At 41.4% G+C, this 19,163-nt stretch overlaps 2 protein-coding genes across 4 annotated transcripts; both read right to left on the bottom strand.

The window, feature by feature from the left end:
• Positions 1 to 857: 857 nt before the first annotated feature.
• Positions 858 to 12,050, bottom strand: LOC103478705 (uncharacterized). Of its 2 annotated transcripts, none has more exons than XM_008432707.3 (2): positions 11,454 to 12,050; positions 858 to 5,875 (listed from the first exon to the last, which is right to left on the bottom strand). In XM_008432707.3, exons 1-2 carry the CDS (start codon positions 11,851 to 11,853, stop codon positions 2,439 to 2,441), a joined length of 3,837 nt encoding a protein of 1,278 aa, XP_008430929.3. In that variant the 5' UTR covers positions 11,854 to 12,050; the 3' UTR covers positions 858 to 2,438. The 2 variants fall into 2 exon arrangements, with proteins under 2 accessions (XP_008430929.3, XP_081473082.1); XM_081616956.1 differs by lacking the exon at positions 11,454 to 12,050 and adding an exon at positions 10,664 to 11,432.
• Positions 12,051 to 12,396: 346 nt separating this feature from the next.
• LOC103478466 (uncharacterized) lies at positions 12,397 to 18,293 on the bottom strand. Of its 2 annotated transcripts, none has more exons than XM_008432352.3 (4): positions 18,139 to 18,293; positions 17,126 to 17,856; positions 15,287 to 15,712; positions 12,397 to 15,216 (listed from the first exon to the last, which is right to left on the bottom strand). In XM_008432352.3, the coding sequence occupies exons 2-4, from the start codon at positions 17,379 to 17,381 to the stop codon at positions 14,402 to 14,404; spliced, it is 1,497 nt and encodes a 498-aa protein (XP_008430574.1). In that variant the 5' UTR covers positions 17,382 to 17,856; positions 18,139 to 18,293; the 3' UTR covers positions 12,397 to 14,401. The 2 variants fall into 2 exon arrangements, with proteins under 2 accessions (XP_008430574.1, XP_008430575.1); XM_008432353.3 differs by having other exon boundaries at positions 12,397 to 15,210.
• Positions 18,294 to 19,163: the final 870 nt, after the last annotated feature.

The following is a 19,163-nucleotide window of genomic DNA, read 5'->3' as shown; positions in this document are numbered from 1 at the left end:
TCAAATGTTAGCTGAATATGGTTCCGTTTTTGAGAAACATGTTTTCAATGTTTGTGTATTTCGTTTTGTTATCTCTGTGTTTTGTTTTGCTAACATTATCTCTCCATAATTCCATTCCAACTAACGTAAAGCAAAAATGCAGTTTCAGTTTTGTATTTCTTTTTAAAGATTTTAGGTCAAGCTTTTATGAATCAGGAATAATTTTACTTATGGCACCTGGAGTCTACAAAATGTTAATAGGACCAGTTTTGAGTAACTATATCAGATTTAGAATTAGTAGGACTTTTGATATCAAGTGCTCATTGTGTCAAACGTTAAGGTGATCTTTACTTTTTAAATTCACAAAGGTTTAAAATATATTTGATACAGTTGAATGCACTCATTGTTTACATGTAATTTATTCTACCAACAGTTTAGATTTAGTAAAATTATTTTTCCATTTTCTGTATATATATTTTTTTCCATTATCCCAGCTTCGGTTCCATTACAAATTATTCATGGCCTGGAAATAAAAATATCTAGGTCAGTTATGTTTTTAATAATTAATGGAGTCCCAAATTAAATAATTATTTAATAATTTGTCCTACTGAATTGGGATAAGTTTTGACTGATTATACATCTGTGAATAATTGATATAGAGGTTCAACAACAGTTCTGTTTTACAAATTGCCAAAGTATGCTTCCAGTTGTAACCATTTTTGCCATTTTAAGTAGTCATTTAATTGTGTATATATTAAAATGTGACACTTTAGGACATTTGGGGATCCAAAAGCACCAAACTGCAAGATAAAATACAATAAACATGCAAATGAAAAAAAAATAATTCTCAGATGTGTGAAACATAGCACCAAACAATGTTATAATCAAAGGCAGGTTTTATTTAATCCAATGTAAGGACATGATGGGAGAAACTTCCATGCTAAAACCACAGGTAGAGGTAGAAGGGTCAGTTTTGTAACCAATGAATGCACAGGAAAGGGAATAATTATTCTTTTACAAACAATAAATGTGTTTATTGTACAGCAGTAAAACGTTTTCAGACTGATAATGTCCCAGTGAAGCTACTCCATTTTTAAAAACAGGGAAAATGAGAATCGGAAATTGACTAGAGCTACAGTCATGGAATGAAATGTTTGATCACAAAAATACATTTAAACACTTATAGGTGGGAATTGGTTTTATAAATATAGGTACATTTCTGTTAAATTCACACAGGATCAATTTGACTAAAGTTTAACACCAGTTTGTCTTATTGTTGGGGGGGGGGGGAAGAAGACAAATCACAAATTGAAATCTGGTTTATTACAAAACTCACTTTCAAACAGTGTCATACTTTCCTAATGGTGACTAAATATTCATGATTAATTTTACTGAAAACCTTTAACATAGAAGCTTTTAAATCACACATGGTTAGTTTTGTTAATGACACTTTGCTTCAGCTAGATTCCCACAATGGTTACTGTGTTGATTGGCAAGACATTTGGACCCAGCCCATGGCTCTGTGTGCATACGGGAACTTTCTAGCAGAGATTACACCGGTAGGCCAGCAGCTTTCATTTGTACAGTGCTTTGCAAAATTATTCATACCAATAAAATTTTTTATACGTCTTGTCACGGTACAACCACAAACATATAGCATTAGGATTTTATGCTATGAGAAAAAACGTATAACCACAAAATGGAAGGAAAATGGTGCAAAGTTTTTACAAATAAACTGGTGTTCCTTGTTGACAGAGGCTTATTCTGATGCCTCAAAAAGTAATTTGGAGTAATTCATGATCCACCTTGCAGTTTTTTAATACTTTCTGTCACATAAAATCCCACAAAGATGCATTCATGTTTCTGGTTGTAAAGTGTCAAAAATGCAAAAAAATGTTGAGGTATAAATACTTTTGCAAGTCAATGTATGCTTTAAAATAAATTTTACCTCATAGCCCCAATCTTTTCAGCACATTTAGCGTTGCGCTGTCTTCAACAGGATGAGGTCACAGTTTACTCTACTTTAAAAGCACAAACTAGGGCCTAGAATACCAAGACAGCAGACATGCAGACTGTACTCATAAAAGGCACACCGTATACTGTACATGGAGAAACACAGTACAAATGGTTCAAGACATGGGGACTGAACTAGAAAACTTCCTAATAAGATCTAAATCTAAACGTCATTGGCAATAAATGAAATGTAGCCTGCAGAACCTCATTAATCTGGACCGCTGAAATGATCTTAAGACGGTGAAACCAATTTAACACACGTGTACGTCCTCTACTCAAACACACCGCACAGTCTTACAAACTTTAAAATCAAATGTGCAAATTGGGTCTAGTTTCACATATGTCTCTTTTTGTATCATTTCCATTCAACAGCAAAGTGTCAAATGAATGAGGTTTTACAGACAATTATAAAAACATAACTAAGTTTTGTTACTAGTGTAGAAATGTCATATCTCCCCCTGTGCATGTTGCAGGTAATGCATCTGTAGATCCAGCTCGCGGGGAAGTGAGAGCCCGCAGATCATGCACTGGAGAAGCCGCTCCGGTGGAAAAGGCAGACGGGATCCGAGTTTGTGAGGTTCGGTCTGCGGCGGGAGCTGAGGTAGGGGCAGGGTCTGCGGCATATGTGGTCTCTCAGTCATGACTGGCTGTGGTGTGAAAAAGATATTCGGGTGTGGAGGTCTGGGCATGGCACCGACCGCAACAGAGTGCAGGGGGTGAGGGCCTGGCAAAGCCAGAGGAGGTAGAGGGGCGAGCGGAGGGGAGAAAAAAGGAGAAGGTTGGTTTATGATTATCTGAGCGGCCGTTGCCATTGGTTGCTGCTGCAGCTCCTGACCGCCCCCTGGTTTGAGCTGGCCGGGAAGCAGAGTCTGAGGTCCAACGGAGTTGTTCTGGAAGGCCCACACCGGAGTCCCGATCCCTTGACTGAAACGGTGAGGCTCGTACTGGATGGAGATGGGGACCTTCTGAGTGGAGGTCTGCACACTGCTCCAGCTGGGCGACACCTGTTTCTGAAATTCTTGGTTATTTACTAATTTTTCCACAGAGTTCACAGTCTTCGCAGCCCCTGGAGGTATTTGAATGTCCCACAAGTTGTTGGCAACCCCGTGAGAAGAAGTGGGAACTGAAATTGGCATGGAGCTGCTTTGGTCTATCTGAGCTGAGGCGGGGGCAACTGTGAGGCCAGATGCCCACGGCTTCTGCGGCTCGCAGCCATTCCATGTCTTTTCTGGCTGAGTAACAGTCGAAGACATAACTGGAGGACTGCTGATGTCCCACAGCCTTTCCTCCTTCTTGGGAGGCGTGGACGGCTCGGCACCGCCCGGCCACCTTGGCAGTTGCAGGTCTTGGCTGAGCTTGTTTGGGGAACTCTGAGAATTTGTCAGTGGAGTGGGCCGGACACTCCACAGTGCTGCTCCGTCCATGTAGGAGGGGGGAATGGAGAAATCGTGCTGCAAAGAGCTTGTGGAGGCCATGGCTGTGGATGTTGGTGTGCTATTCCATGACGACAGTTTATGCTGCCTCTGTTGCGTCATCTCACTAACCGCTGATGGGCTGGTTTTTTTTGGTATATGAGAGCCCAGGACAGAAGAAGTACTGTCCTTCATATGGGAGTCCAAGTTCGGAGCCGATCCAAGACCCATTAAGGGCATATCTGCCCATCCTGGACTCCTCTGATGATGTGGCTGCGTTGGAGTGTCATATTGTAGAGGTTGAGAATGGTGCTGTGAGGGTGCAGGCGCTTCTCTACTGTCCATGCTCCACTGGAGAGTTTGGGAGTGCGGCTCAGACGGCCACGCCTCGGTCAGATGCCTCGTTTGTAAATCCATGTGTGGACGCAAAGGCTGCTGACGCACTTGCCTGTGCAAGTCAGCGTCCCTGTGAGGTGAAACTGGGTAAAGGTTTTGTTGAGGAGCGACCATCTCTGAGACCCCGGATGGTCTCGACCACCCCCACGCTGGCCTCCCTCCTCTTTTGCCCCTGCCTCTCATCCTGGTACCAGAAGGGTAGGAGTTGTAGTGACTTAGACCCTGTTTCTTGCGAGCGTGGATCTTCTGGTGAACCAGCAGGCTGCTGAACCAGGAAAAAGATTTGTGACACTCCTCGCAGCGGTGAGGCCTCTCCCCCGTGTGCGTATTCATGTGGTCGCGGAGCAAGTATGCCAAGCCAAAGCTCTTGTCACACAGCTCGCACTTGTGCGGCTTATCGCCGTTGTGCGACAGCATGTGTTGCTGTAGCTGGGTCTCGCTGCTGTACCCTTTACGGCAACTGGTGCAGCGGAACGGCTTCTGCTGGTGCAGCTTCTGGTGAGTCCTCATGTTCTGAAGGAAGGCAAAGTCCTTCCCACAATCTGGACATTTGTACGGCTTCTTGCCCGTGTGGATGATGAGATGTTGCTGCAGGTAGCTGCTGAATCTAAAACCCTTGCCACATACTTTGCACTGGTATGGCTTGTCCTTGGAATGTATTCTCATGTGCAGCTCCAACACCGAGCGGTGCCGGAATGATTTCCCGCACTCTGAACACTTGTAGGATTTAATATTTAATGCCTTCCCTTGCGTGTTATCGCTGCTTATTTGAGTAAGCTGCTTTTTTGGTGCGGATAAGGTTTCTAAATACTGTGCAGTTGGCTTGTGGACACTTAACAGATGTCCTTTTAAACCAGGCTCGTCCCGAAAAACACTGGGGCAGTGTGGGCAGGTGTGTCCCTTCTCCCAGTGCTTGTTGGGCACCACTTGATATTGAAGTAGCCTCTCTTGCTTTTCATACTCGTCCTCGTGGAACTGCATGTGCGCTCTCAGGTTAGCTGCAACATAGAAGGTCTGGGGACAGAGAGGGCAGCCGAAGGTGCGTTTTGTATCCTCAGTCGTATGGGTGTTCTCCTTCTCGGGACCTTTAGCTGCCTCATGTCCAGAAGTGAGAGGCTGCTTTCCAGGCGGCTCACCAGATGAGTTTGTCTCTCGTAGCCTGTGCTGGCGGCAGTGCGCCTTCATGTTCTGGGCGAAAGCAAATTTTTTGCCACATTCCGGGCAGTGGAAAGGCTTCTGGCCAGTGTGTAGGTACTGGTGTTGATGGAGGAGGCTGCTGTACTTGAAAGTCTTGCCGCAGATGTTGCAGAGGTGAGAGCGGCTGTTGTCGACATGCTTGCGCCGGTGGTCTTCCATGACGGAGTAGTGTTTGAAAGCCATGCCGCACTCTGGACACTCGTATGGTTTAAGAGCAGCGTGGGATTTCTGGTGGAAGCGCAGGGACATGATGTTTGGGAAAGTCTGGCTGCACTCTTGGCATTTAAAGGTGCACTCGCGGGAATGCATCATCATGTGCTTGGTAACAGATACTTTGAACTGGAAATCTTGGCGGCATAGAGTGCAATGGTAAGGCTTTTCTGCTGCATTGTTGCAGTCGTGGTCCCTTAGTTTGCTCACTTGAGAAAAGATCCTCTTGCATTCTGCGCACTGATACCTAAACTGAGCCCGCGTTTCGTCCTCCAACTTTGTAGTCTCGAGGGTCTCCTCTTTTTCTTTGTGTTGGTTCCTGTGTTTGATGAGGCTGCTGCGGTGCTGGAAGGTAAGGCCACATTCTTTGCAGGTCGGGGGCAGGAGCTCGTCCTCGTGCGCATGAAAGTGCCGGTGAAGGTTGAACATCTCGCGCTGGCTAAACTTCTGGCCACACTCCTTACACTCCCAGCGGCACTTTCTTTGTTTAGCTGAAGAATCTGCCTCTTCGTCATCATCTGCCCTGTCCTCCGTGGCATCGACTTCACCCCGCAGGTCCTCAACTGGCAACTTGTCTGGTGAACTCTCCCCATCGTCAGTCTTTTCTGATTCTGCTTCAGCAGGAGCGTCCTGCCTCGCGTTGTTAACAGTCTCAGCAACTTTGAGGTCTGAAAGACAAAAGCACACCACAGCATACAGCTTTAATGATTAATCAAACTTCACAGGATTAGAAATTGTTGCACCATCAGCAGACTTGCGGATCTAAAGCTATCTGTAGAGCTACCAGTTGGCATAATAGGAAATGAGTTGCATATTACCAGGAAAACTTTGGGAGTAATTATTTTAATTGGAACTAGCCAACATCTTCTCCACTACCATCTTTTTTTTTTTCATTGTCACAATCTCTCCAACACTCTTAAGTCTCTTCTGATCTTGGTCATTCAAATCTATATCAGTTGTTGGCTTAAACGACTGCTGAACGTTCATCAATTTGGACAGTTGTATTATTGAAAAGTACAGTTTAATTCACAGTGCTTGAAATGTTAGCTGCAGTAAACCTTTCAACGGAAACAGGTATTTATTTCCCCCCCTCACCACTTTTAGTGCAAGGAAAAGCCCATGGAACAATTGTAATGGGGATACCGCAGTCGTCCGTTTTAATAAACGGAAAGGATCGCTTTGTGCCTGCTGAACCTTTCAAACAAGCGAGACAAGACTGAACTGGAAAACTAAATTAAGCCTTATAGCAAATCACGAATGCAGCCCCAAAGATTAAAAAAACAAAACAAAACAAAAGCAGTTTCTATTACACAAAGTTATTAAAAATGTAAGACACTATAGCATTTTCATATCACTTGCAAGTATGTGGTTTGTTTTAATTAAGTTCAGCCAATTTAAATTTGATTCATTCTTATATTAATATCAGCTAAATAATTAAAATTGGATGATGTAAAATTGATTTGGTTGCCTGCACATGAACACTCAGTCGCAGAGTTTAGTATCATGGGATTAAACTGTATTTATGAACAGTTTGCATTATTTATAGATTTCTCCTGTTTAAATATTCAAATGCTCTCCAATAAGGGCCGCAAAACTTCAGGAAAAAGAGCAATTGTAAAACCCTTGCTGTAACACTGTAATGGATATGTCAATTATTATTATTATGCCTTGTTCTTTTTCTTCATCACAACCATTGTGTGTATGTGTGGACATGCACACATACACCTAAGGACAATTTAGAGTGACCAATTTAGAAAGTCTATCCAACAATTCAAATATATGTTTGTTATACTGAATATTGCATCCAAGCAGTCGCTCCTGATTATACACAAATTAATATTGTGACGATTGTGATTTGATATTTTGTGCAGATGTAATCTACACAAATGAATATGATTAAACCAAGAGAGCAGCGGTGGCGCAGGAGGTAGAGCGCACGACCTCTGACACACATCTTTCACCTCATCATCGCTTTTGCCCGACAGTCACAGAATCCCTGCTCTGCTGATATTTTAGGTTCGACTCAAAAGCACTGCACAATACATATTGTTTGTGTTTTGGCTGCTGAATGCATTATCATGCAAAACATATCTGCTACAATTCCCACTGAATAAATGCTAAGAGAGTCTGGGCCTTGGTTTAATTAAACCTGGGTTTTATGCACCCAACCGTGTTCATTTGACTTCTGGTCGTTTCAAATCATATTAAATTTTGGTTGTAGTTCAATATTAACATTTAAAGGAGACAAAGTTATTAATAATGCACACAATATTTAAAACTGATATTTATATTTCATAGAAATGACAGTCTCTAGTGCTACAAATTTAAAATTTAATAAAGAGATTATTTTTCCTATCGAGTAGCACTCGAATGAAATTAGCTTTAATATTATTAATTGCACTTCAGTGTATTAGACAGGCACAATATGTCGCCAACATATTATTATTGCAATATCAGGGTGTGCAATAATATCACTACAAGTTACAGATCTGTATTGTAAACAGACACATATCACAATTGTTGTCAGTAATTACCAATATTGTCACCACAGCATGATTTTCTAATATGCAGCCCTAAAGTCAATTCATAGTTAGATGATTAAAATCCTAATTATTGATTTTGTAAAAATTACTTTTTAGCTTTTATCAGACTCTATTTAAAATATCTATAAACTAACCAATCTTACTAATTGTCAAAAACGGTTCAGAATTACAGTTTTAATAAAGTTCATATTGCACCTTTCCAGGAAGTCTTAAACTGCTCTAAGAAGAAATATGAGATTTCTGAATTCTTAGGAAAATTAGTAGAAAACAATTAGTTTACTATAGGTCATAAGAAGAACTTCAAATGTCTGGTGCTAATCAGTGTCTGTTATAAATTTACAAAAATAACCTTAAAGCAAATGTCAAGACAGCCTAAATATCTACCATAATTCTGTGTAACACAATTGATAAGGTACACATGACTGGCTAATATCGTTATCAAGAATTGAGCAGACCAAAACCGCCAAATATATCAAGAATCGGGTACTTCTTTGGTCTTAAAGAGGAATATTATAACTTAATGGTATTTTTGTTCCTCTATCACTTCTAAGCTAAGGTGAGAGGAGGAAGGTCACTGACCGGCCAGTCATTTGTAAAGTTTTGGCCAATAGATGAGTTGTGTCATATTATCTAGGCAACGAGCAAACTGAGTCTTAAGTTACCCAATCACCTTTTCTTCTATGACTCCTGAAAAGTCTCACGGATGTGCATCAGATTTTAAAAAGCAGTTTTATACTTACAACTTTGAGCTACTAGACAACTGAAGATTTCACATCAAAACTGATGGGAAATTGGACCTTTTCCTAACTCCATCCATTCTCAGGACTTTTCCATAGTTTAAGTTTCAATTCTTAACATGTTCTGTAAAAGAACCCATTTAGTTTTACACTGTCATAAATGGCTCATCCAATCTCTTCCTGGTTTATCCTGTGTTTTTGTGACTGACCACAGCAAATCGGGAACCTGGAACCGGCAGCTGGAAAATGGGAGGTAAACTCAGAGCTCCAGAATGTGACCAGTTTGGATGCAAATGCAACTGGACTTTTGAGTAGTGCACCCAAAAAAAGAAGTAGAAAGTGGCACTAGTGTAAACAGTCGTATTAAAAGAAAAAAAAAATGTCTCAGACACCTGACGTCTACTTGTGGTCAAAAATCTGAAATGTTCAGGGGTGGGGCATCAACGGCCCGAGTCCAAAATAACTTATGAATTCAGGGGAAAATAATCAGCTGTGAGCGGCACATTGACCTACGGTACTTTAAATCCGTCATGGGTGATTTCAAAATAAACTGCAGGGATATGGGAGTCAGTCAATGTTATTCCTATGCTTGTTCGTCGTTTTACTACTCTTGTTTTTGTTTTAAATCTGTTTTAAAAATGGAGCTCGTCGCATTTTGATTGGCTGGTGCTCTCCATGAACCGGCCTTTTTACATCCAAACAAAACAAGCCGTTTTCTCCCCCTTTTCTCAAACTGGTGCTGCGTTAGAGCTGGTTTTTCAGGGCTATACTTGGACTTTGTGACACGGTGGACACAGAAAAAAAAATGCCACCAGGTATCCACCAGCACCAGTTAAGCACTGGAACTGGTTTGGTGGAAAAGGACCCTTTGAAAGCAACCACAGATCTATCTGGAAAAATGTGACCCCAGAGCATGAAGCAACCAGCACATGGCTTCAGTGTGTTGTTCTTATCACATACTGGAAGTCTTTTTGTGTCACAGCCTTTGCTACATAAGGTTGCAGGAGATTTTAACGCTTGGGATATATTATTTTTCTTTTGTCAAAACAATAACTTTGTTTTAATTAAGTGGAATAATGTCAGAAAAATATTTGTTATGGTCTCATTTTCTTCACACTCGATGGATGGAGGTATTTATTAGCTATGAATTACTTAAATATACATTTACTCTAGAAAAGTAGCAAATGTTGGAGGTAATGACGTCTGAATATATTAGTACACCTAAAAAAATTTGAATATTACATAAAAGTGCAATATTTCTTGGCAGAAAGTGAAACAATCCTTTTATTGAGATTCATTACACATAGATTAAAATATTTCAAGCTTTTAAGATTTTGCAATTTTAATGATTATGGCTTAATGGTAAAAAAAAAACATAAAACTATTTATATTTCTATGCACTCAATATTTGGTTGGGTCTCCTCTTGCATGAATTACTGCATCAATGCGCCATGGCAGAGAGGCGATCAGCCTGTGGCTCTGCTGAGGTGTAAAGGAAGCCCAGATTGCTTCCGCCTTCGGATCGTCTGCCTCGTTGGATCTGGTGTCTTTCATGTACCTCTTGAAGACAGTCCATAGATACTTTATGGAGTTAAAGGTCAGGGGAGCTTGCTGGCCAATCAAGAACAGGAACACTTTTGGTACCTTTGGCAGTGCGGGCAGCTCCAAGTGGTGCGGGAAAATAAAATCAGCATCTCCATACAGCTTGTCAGCAGAGGGAATCATGAAATGCTCTAGAATTTCCTGGTTGACAGCAGCAATGACTGTGGACTTCAGAAAACACAGTGGGCCAACAGCAGCATGGCATGGCACCCTAAACAATCACTGTGGAAACTTCCACACTGGACTTCTAGCAATGAGGATTCTGTGCCTCTCCACTCTTCCTACAGACCCTGGAATTTTAATTTACAAATGAAATGCAGAGTTCATTTGCAACAGTCCAGTTCCTTTTCTCCTCAACACAGGTAAGATGCGTCTGACGTCGTCTCTGGTTCAGGAAAGGCTTGAAACTGGAAATGTGACATTGCTACTACTTGTGGCTCTTCTGTAATGAATTTCATTTGACAGTCCTTTCTGTTGCACATTTGTTGCACACTTCTTCCTCCCACTTAATTTTCGGATAATATGCTTGGATACATAACTTTTAAACAACCAGCTTCTTCAGCAATGACCCTACCTTCCTTGTAAAGGGTGTCAATGACTGACTTCTGGACATCTGTGAAGTCAGCAGTCATCCCCCATGATTGTGTAGCCTACTGACCCAGACTGAGAGCCGGTTTAACATGTGAAGGTTCTTTGAGTTCAATTAGCTGATCCAGGTGTGGCACCAGGAGTTTCAATTAATGATCTTTTTCAAGGTACTCTCGTTTTCCGAGACACTGAATTTTGGATGTTTGTTATCTGTAAGCCAAAAATCATCCGAATTAATAGAAACCATGCTTTGGAATATATCGCTGTGTGTGGTGATTCTATATAATATAGGAGTTTCACTTTCTCTGATGACTGGTAAATATTTCACTTGTAAGCAATATTATTTTTTATTAGTATTCTGGTAGAACTGTTCAATTATTTCAAATTACCCTGAAAACCAGCAGTGGAGCGTTTACCTTCAGATTATATCGCCCATCTCTTATTCTGTGCAGAGCTGCAGTAGGACTACAAATTGGAAATGGTTAAATCTGCAATAATCTTTTTTTTTCTGTTTGTGCACATGATAATAAACAAAATAGAGACCAACCTCCGAAAAGTAGGAAAGTAAACATTGCCACGCTGGTCAACTGCATGCATAAAGATAGAAAGTCGTGTTGAAAGCTGCTGGTCTACAATGTGGGATCCTAGTTTGATTTTGCTATGAAAAATACCGTTAGCAGAGATTAGAGTCTGCACGGGAGCAGGAGGGGATAGTTTACCTCAGGTTAGCCCCAGGCTAAAGCTAACTCTAACGTACAACAACATTGTTGGCATACCACTTTTATCATTTTCCTTCGTCTGGGTTTTCGCCCCTTCCTCGTCGTCTTCAGTGTCTGACCAGTCGAAAGCCTGCTGCTGGCTGTCGAGGGCCTCGGCCATTTTTCCGGTCGCTGCACGGTCCTCCGGTGAGACGCATGTCGTTTTGTCTGCTGCTCCAGCAACGGACTCGAGACCAACCTCCCCAGAATGGCTGGCAACAGAGCCGCCGCCGTTGCTGCCAACATCCTCGGCTCCGAGCTCACCGTTGGGGCAGACCCCGTTTTTCTCGCCCGCCGCCTCATCCGTCTGGTTCGGGCTGCATCCCGACTTCGCCGCCGCGGCCTGTTCCCCAGATGTGTCCACCTCCTCTGTGGGGGTTTTCTGTCGATTCGGAGACTTCGGGTCTGCGGCGGCCATGTTTCACCCATGCACCCCCTAGTCCGAAGCACACAAGGATCATGAAGCCAGGATTACATTTCCGGTCGGCACCTTCAAAATAAAACCCTCGTTACTGACAAACAGACGAGCTTCATTATCTAAGAAAACACATTTGAAGCTTTAAATTATACATTTCCAGTTTACTGTTGTTGTGACTTTGTTGTTGCACACACTACACGTAAAACTTTATTATAATTCACCATAACTTTTCAACTCGACATGGGGTCAAGTAGCAGGGTCTGTCAAACAACATAACTTTATTGTATGTGCTTCTGATGATTACCAGTTTTGTATTAATTAGTTGTAAATTAAATTATATAATCAGTTTTGATTTTAATCCTGTTTCTATACTTTACTTACACTTTTTTAATGATTGCAAAGGATTCAAGGACTTGGATTTATTAAATTTCTGTTATGTATTTAAATTTTTTTAACCACAAGCAATTAAGAAACTTAGATTCATTAAAATAAAATATAAATGACTTATTATATGCTGTAACAAATCCACAAGTGACCAATGCATTGTTTTTCTGCAGCTCATAGTTGTATTTTATTAAGTTTAGTTACATTTCATCTGACGGCATCTATCTACAAAATATAACTTGTGCAAAACTACATAGATGGTCATTTAATGCTCCTCTGTAACTATTTACAAACACGTCCATGATACTGCATGCAAGATTATCAATAGCTGCAAGATACTAATGAATGCTTTAAAAGTCCATCATAAACACGAGCTGAAGTCTGAATCATACTGTGATGCTTACCTGTTTTTTTCCCCCATATATATGTAGCTATATATATACATATATATATATATATAATATATTCAAAAAGGCTTTAAAATATAACAATTTTATCTCAAAATGCACCTTCAGAACACAGCTTAATGTTGTCCAGACAAAACCTGGAAAAGTATAATGAAAACTATTGAAACAGAACAAGCATGTGGTGACTAGGCATGGGCCAGTTAGTAGTATCATCAAAAAGAAAAAAACAAAAAAAACACAACATACCAAAGAAAGTATCACATTTAAGTTTTTTCCCAGCTGTAATGGCGGTTCGGCACTTCTTTAACTTCCTGCTGCACACTGCCTATCTGCTGACTTCTACACTTTTTTTTCTGACACAACGAAAAAAAAAACAATGTACCTTTTAAGAAATATTATAAAAATTTGGAAACTTTTGTAAAAAAAAAAAGTTTTAAGACAAATACTGATATAAACAATCATTATAAATAAATCATAGTTTACCTCTACTAGTTGGTAGAGGCCCTGATTCTGCTGTCAAGTGAACCGGGGTTTTAAAAAAGTTAGTTTCGAAAACCCTTTAACACACAGTGCCAGAAAAAGTACTGATCAGGCAAAAGGGAGCCTCCCCTCCCCGACCTATTGCTGTAAGCTTAAAGAAAGACAACAGTGGCTCAGGGGTGGAAGTCCGTCCCGTACCCGGTGGGTTGACGCCCTGTCCGTCTCAGTCGTCGAGTCCTTCTGCAGCACATTTCACCTGGCGTGGCTGCCGACAGTGGTGCCATCATTGTGTGAAAAATGGATTCTAGCGTAAAGCGCTTCGGAGCCCTCAGACTTGATAAAGTGCTATACAAACGTAGGCCTGTCACCACCTAAAGAAAAGTCCTTAACGTCTTCCTCGTTTATAACAAAGAAACTTGCATGTTGGAAAATATTTTTGGTTACAAAAAAAAACATGGATTGTCATGGTGTGGAAACTAAATAAAAAGTGCTATTTGTTGTTCTTAAGGTGAAACTTCAGCTGACAGCTTTTTTAACTAAAAGCAATTGAACTAGGTTTCATATGTCTCCTTTAAATTTTCATGTTATTACTGTGAAACTTGGTAATTTTCACTGAAGCTCATCATGAAACGAGTGTCTCATTCCGGCCCATGCCTAGTGGCGACCGAATGCCCTGAATAGAAGTGCCACCATTCTGGTTCAATGTGATTTTCTCGTTTTCCATAACTTTGTTTCCTTTCAGTGAGGGAGCAGAAAATCCAAAAAAGCACAAGCATACATTAGAAGGTACTTACAACAGCTGCAAAACTACAATTTATGGAAACAAGTGCAGATCACAAGTACTTTATGATGATGTAGTCAGTCAGGAAAACCGAGTCAGGATTGAATCTTTAAGAGCATCACCGAACTTTGCAGAGAAACATGCGAACTGAGCATCAGAGACTATAGTAAGCCTGTTTTTTTCCCCCTCTTGGAAAAGTTTGTAAAGTGAATTCTTCACTTTGTTGTTTAAATATTTTCTGACCACAGATTTATGCACACGTTTTTGTGGTACCGAGGGTAATGTAAAGGCCACCCTATTAACTTGAGTCTACTTCAACAAACTGCTCCAGTCCTTTCTGTAAAACAGACCTAAGTACACAATGGCTTACGGATATGGAGTGAGATGAAAAACAGGGTATATAACTAGTAATTTTTTACAGAAATACTGCAAGTAAAAAGAGCATCACATTTTCAAACATTGACAGTTTTTTTTTCTTTTTTCTAAAAATACATTCTCAGCGCCGTCTCCTGCGCCTGTGCTCGAGAGCTCTCCCTCGCCGCGGCCGGTGCAGGTTTCCGCTCGTGTCTGCGGCGGGTTCCGGGGGAAAAGTGCCGTGTATTTCTGGGGATGACGGTGCCGATGCTACCGCCGGCTGATTATTAGAGTGCTGGGTTACCTGCGGCTGCTGTTGTAGGTGCATTTGATGCTGCTGCTGCGTCTGCTGCAGATGCTGTTGCTCTATGTGCTGTAGCTGCTGTGGCTGTAAGTGCTGCTGCTGCTGCTGAGGCGTTTGTGAGGGGTGCGCTTGTTGTCCACGATGCTGCTGGGGCTGCGGTTGCTGCTGGGCTTCCAGCACTCCCAGAAGCCTTTGCAAGAGGACATTGTTTTGCTGCAGACTGACTGCTAGAGCCTCTTGTGAAGCGACGAGGGTTCTCATGTCCTGTCTGAAGCTTTCCCCGAACTCCCGCAGGCTCTTCTCCACCCGATTTCCCAGCTGAATCGCAGCCTCCCCTAAGCCTCGGAGCTCATCTTCGAGCCACGAGCTGCGGGGCGGGGCTTCGAGGGGACCCTGCTGCGTCCCAAGTGACGGCTGGGGGCTGCTGGGCTGGGGGCTGCCGTTCAAGAAAGGAGCGCTGTAGAGAGGAGAAGGCGGCAGCCATCGTTCCGACGTAGGTGGGGGTCCGATTCCCAGACCCAGACCCAATCCCAGTTTGTCATCTATGCTGTTTTCCACCGCCTCACACTCAGGCTCCCCCATGTCTCGCTCACGCTCAGAAATGTCCTCCTCTTTCTCCAAAGCATCCCTGTCTGATCCGTCCACCCCTACACCTGCGTGATGGGACCAGAAGTTACTGCAAATACAGCTGCACAAAAAAAAAAATAAAAAATCTGTTGTTACCTGGGTCAGAGTCAGGGAAGCAGGGGAAAATAGGTTTTGGTCTGCTGCTTTGCTTCTGCCTCTGCTGCTGGAGCCTCGGACTCGGCTGTGAGGAGCGCCCGAGCATCGACGCCCCCCTGCTGGACGGCAGGTAGCAGCTGCGGTGGCGGGCGTCCGCCAGCCTGCCTCCGTTGCGCCGCTTCAGGTCGTCCCAGCGCTTCTTAACTTCTCGAAGCGTGCGTGGCACTCGGGACACGGCGTTGACCCTCTCCAGGATCCCCGCCCATATGCGCTCCCTCTCTCTCCGCCGGAGTCTCCCGGCGGGACCGAAGAGTTCGCCCTCGCACCGGGTGACTTCTGACACCAGGACCTCCAGCTCCGCCCCGCTGAAACGACTCTTCCTTTTACCCGCTCCGCCGGCAGCCAGCGCCGCCGACATGGCTCTGTCTGTGGAGAAAAGCCATATTTTTATTACACTGAATTTAAAAAAAAAAACTTCCTCTTTTTTAAATTGTCAGACATCAATTAGAAAAAACAAAAAATTACCTAAAAAAAAGTTTATTCTGATTTTTGTCAAACAAAACATGTTTAATTGTGTTTTAATAATCATGGATAATAAGATAGCACATTTTACTTAAGTGATCAATTTGCATACACAAACATCTAGTGTGACATTCATTAATATATATTTTTGTTTCAACATTTTTTATCTCCATTTAAACCTATAACCAACATAAATGATATGATCTTGAACATTGGTCCACTAGGTATAGGCGCACTATTTTGTAACATTTATGAATGAAAGAGCTATTTACCACATATTTTCACTACATAGATTGTATCTAGTCACAAAACCACAAAACCTTACTCCTTGAAACATATATTAAAATACAGACATATGTCTGTCATAGCATAGAGAATTAATAAAAATAACAAAAAAATACTAAAAGGCCAGCTCTTATATATATGAAATTTTCCATTAATTTGTCCTATTCCATGCACTGCAGCATTCTTCCAACATGAACATGGATTGCTGAGTTATGTAAAAAAAAAAAAGAAGTAAATAAATAAAATATCTTCTGCATTAAGTAAACTCAAAGAACATTATAAGAACGTAGGAGCAAAGTGAAATGTGGTCATAATAATTTTAATTGAATAATTTTCTGCTGATTATATTGTTTCTGTTATAATTCGGAGTCACATTTGAAAATACAAGCCTTGTAATTGACACAAAAGATTTGTAGGCATGTACTTTTGTGTAATATTTTACAAACTGACAAACTGTCTTTTTGATTTTAAAGATAAACTTAACTGCATTTCAGAACAGCGTATTAAGAATGGAGAAAGAAGATTAACTTACTAGTAGCAACAAATCTTATAATAGCCTTACATGCCTGACATTAATTTCAGTTACAGTTTTCAAATCCATGGAACGTTTAATTTTACAACTGCAAACTTAAATATCGCCTTATTTACAACATTTTCGGTGTGCTTGAATTTAATCATCCTATTCTACCAACCGTCTTCTAGAAACACCTAATTTATAAAAAGTCCACCTTAGAGTAATTTAATCTCAGCATAAATTGTTTTTTTTAGAACATCAGCGGCTTAATTAGAGAAACATCCAGACTTTCCTCTGTTAAACTGCAAACCTACAAACCTCTAATTTTGCTCAACCACATGAAAACACATCCCCACAGTGAACCATGATGGTGGCAGCATCATGTTGTGGGAAAAGCTTTTCTTCAGTAGGAATAGGGAAGCTGTTCAGAGTTGATAGCTGACTTGCATAGAAACAAACAAACAAACAAACAAACAAACAAACAAACAAACAAACAGCCGTCACTTTTACAAACTTACTTTGCTCAATGGTCAAAAGGTCATCTGATGACATGCCGGGTGCCATAATGTTGGGATGCACCACTACCACGTTGAAGGGAAGTCCTCCAGGTAAGGCGCTGGTCTGGTCACAGCTGTTCTCCGAGTCTTCATCCTCCCTGGGGAAGCCGTTCTCTGAGGCTGCCCCTCCAAAGGCTCCCTCCGGGGACTCCACTTTGATGTGCATGGGAGGTGATTGCTCGTACAGCAGCCCCCCCTCCTCGTAGTACTCAGTCATGGATCAGACCTGGTTTAGAGCAGAACTGACTGGCGGGCCAATTCTGGTACTGGCAGCCCCCTCCCCATTAACTGCAGCTCAAAGTTTCATGTAAAGCTTGCATTTTAACATGGCTACTGTTGCACAGACACTCTGAAGTGATTTCTTTTTTTTGTTGTTGTTGTTTGTTTGTTTCCTTTTCGGAAATATAAAATGTAACTATTTTTAAATACTGTTTTAAACAGTATCCCTTAAAAAACTCTAAGTCATACTTGAAGAATGGCAATTAAAACAACCATGTTCTCTGATTGTACATTTATAGACACTTTACTGTCTATTTGTGGCACCTTCAGTGCATTTCAGCCATTCTCAGCTGCACTGTTGTGTTATTACTCCCACATTGAGGGTGCATAAGGTGCAGGTTGAGGGCTACATGAACCCCTCCATCTGTCTGACACACAGCAGCATCCTCCAGGTGGAGGCTCTCCTCCTAGATCTGAAACACAAAACAAAACACTGCTAACAGCTGGGCTGCACAGTCATGATGCCGCTGCTTGCCATTTTAAAACGCCATTTCCCCTGCTCTGTGTCGCATCGCTGCGCATTTTTTTCTGCACAACATCCGCAATGGTTGCGCATTCCGCATACATTAAGAGCTGGTGTTGAAATGGAGCTAGCCGTTAGCCTGAGCTGCGGGTCACAGCAGCAGCTTCCTGAGCGTTGTCAGCGTCAAGCTGGGCAGAAGCGGTTAATGGGGAGATAATACGGTGAGTCCTACCTGAAGACGAGCCCACATGGGAGGCGAGACCAAACAACAACAATGAAAAAGCTCCTGTTAGCAGCCGATACACAGACCCGGAGACAGTCGCTTAATGTTTACGTCATTGGTGGGCGGCGTTCAGGAACAGTCGGCGTGAGACTTCAAGTTTTTTTTGTTTTTTTTTCTCCGACATGTCTAAAATTATGCCTTTTTGGAACATTTGCAGTGCTTTGGGAGAAAATACCAACACCTCTTCTGTATTTTCATATTTCATTATGTCAGGACCACAAACTGCAATGTATTTTCTGTGCTTTTATTTGACGGACCATCACAAAATAGAACATATTAACTGGAAGAATTTTTTTTTTTTTCCTATACAAAAATCTGCAAGGTGTGGCATGCGTTTATATTTATTTATGCAAGTCCAGTATATCCAGTTATCTTCAAAAGTCACGTAATTAGTTTTTCTTTGTGTAATTTAAATTCAATGAATACAGCTGTTCTCTGAATATCTCAAATATGTGTTAAAGAACAATAGTTTTAAGCAGAGTTAGATTACAAAACAGCTTTAGGAGTTTGAAGCTGGTCTAGTTTGATGGGAAGACGGATGGAGCTAAATACAAGGCAGTCTTGGGAGAAACAGGAAGATAACACTTAGCGTGTAGCCAGACTTACTACATAAAGTAATAAAGTTCCACACATATTCATGTTTAAAATGTCCAGATCTAATTTCAATTGAAAAAGCTGGCAAAAGATGTGCACAGCTTGCAGACATCCGCTAAAAGATGTCATAATTTCAACAAAATATGGGGACTGAATACAGAATGTCACACTTTTCAGATATGCAACACAAATATGCCCCACTTTGAGTAAGGCTTAAGACTGCAAAATGGGAAAATGGCAAAAAAAAAAAAATTAAGAGCTATAAAGACTGTCATATTTATATGTATGCTTATATTTATACAAAAAATTCAGAATAAAACAATTAAATTATCAGAACCACTAACTAGAACAAGTAGTTCAGTGTGATACCTAGAAATATT

Source organism: Poecilia reticulata, chromosome 16 (assembly GCF_904066995.2).
Source record: "Poecilia reticulata chromosome 16, P_reticulata-male-v2, whole genome shotgun sequence".
NCBI lineage: Eukaryota > Metazoa > Chordata > Actinopteri > Cyprinodontiformes > Poeciliidae > Poecilia > Poecilia reticulata.
Note: the sequence above shows the minus strand (reverse complement) of the source record. Positions and strands in the feature narration are given on the sequence as shown.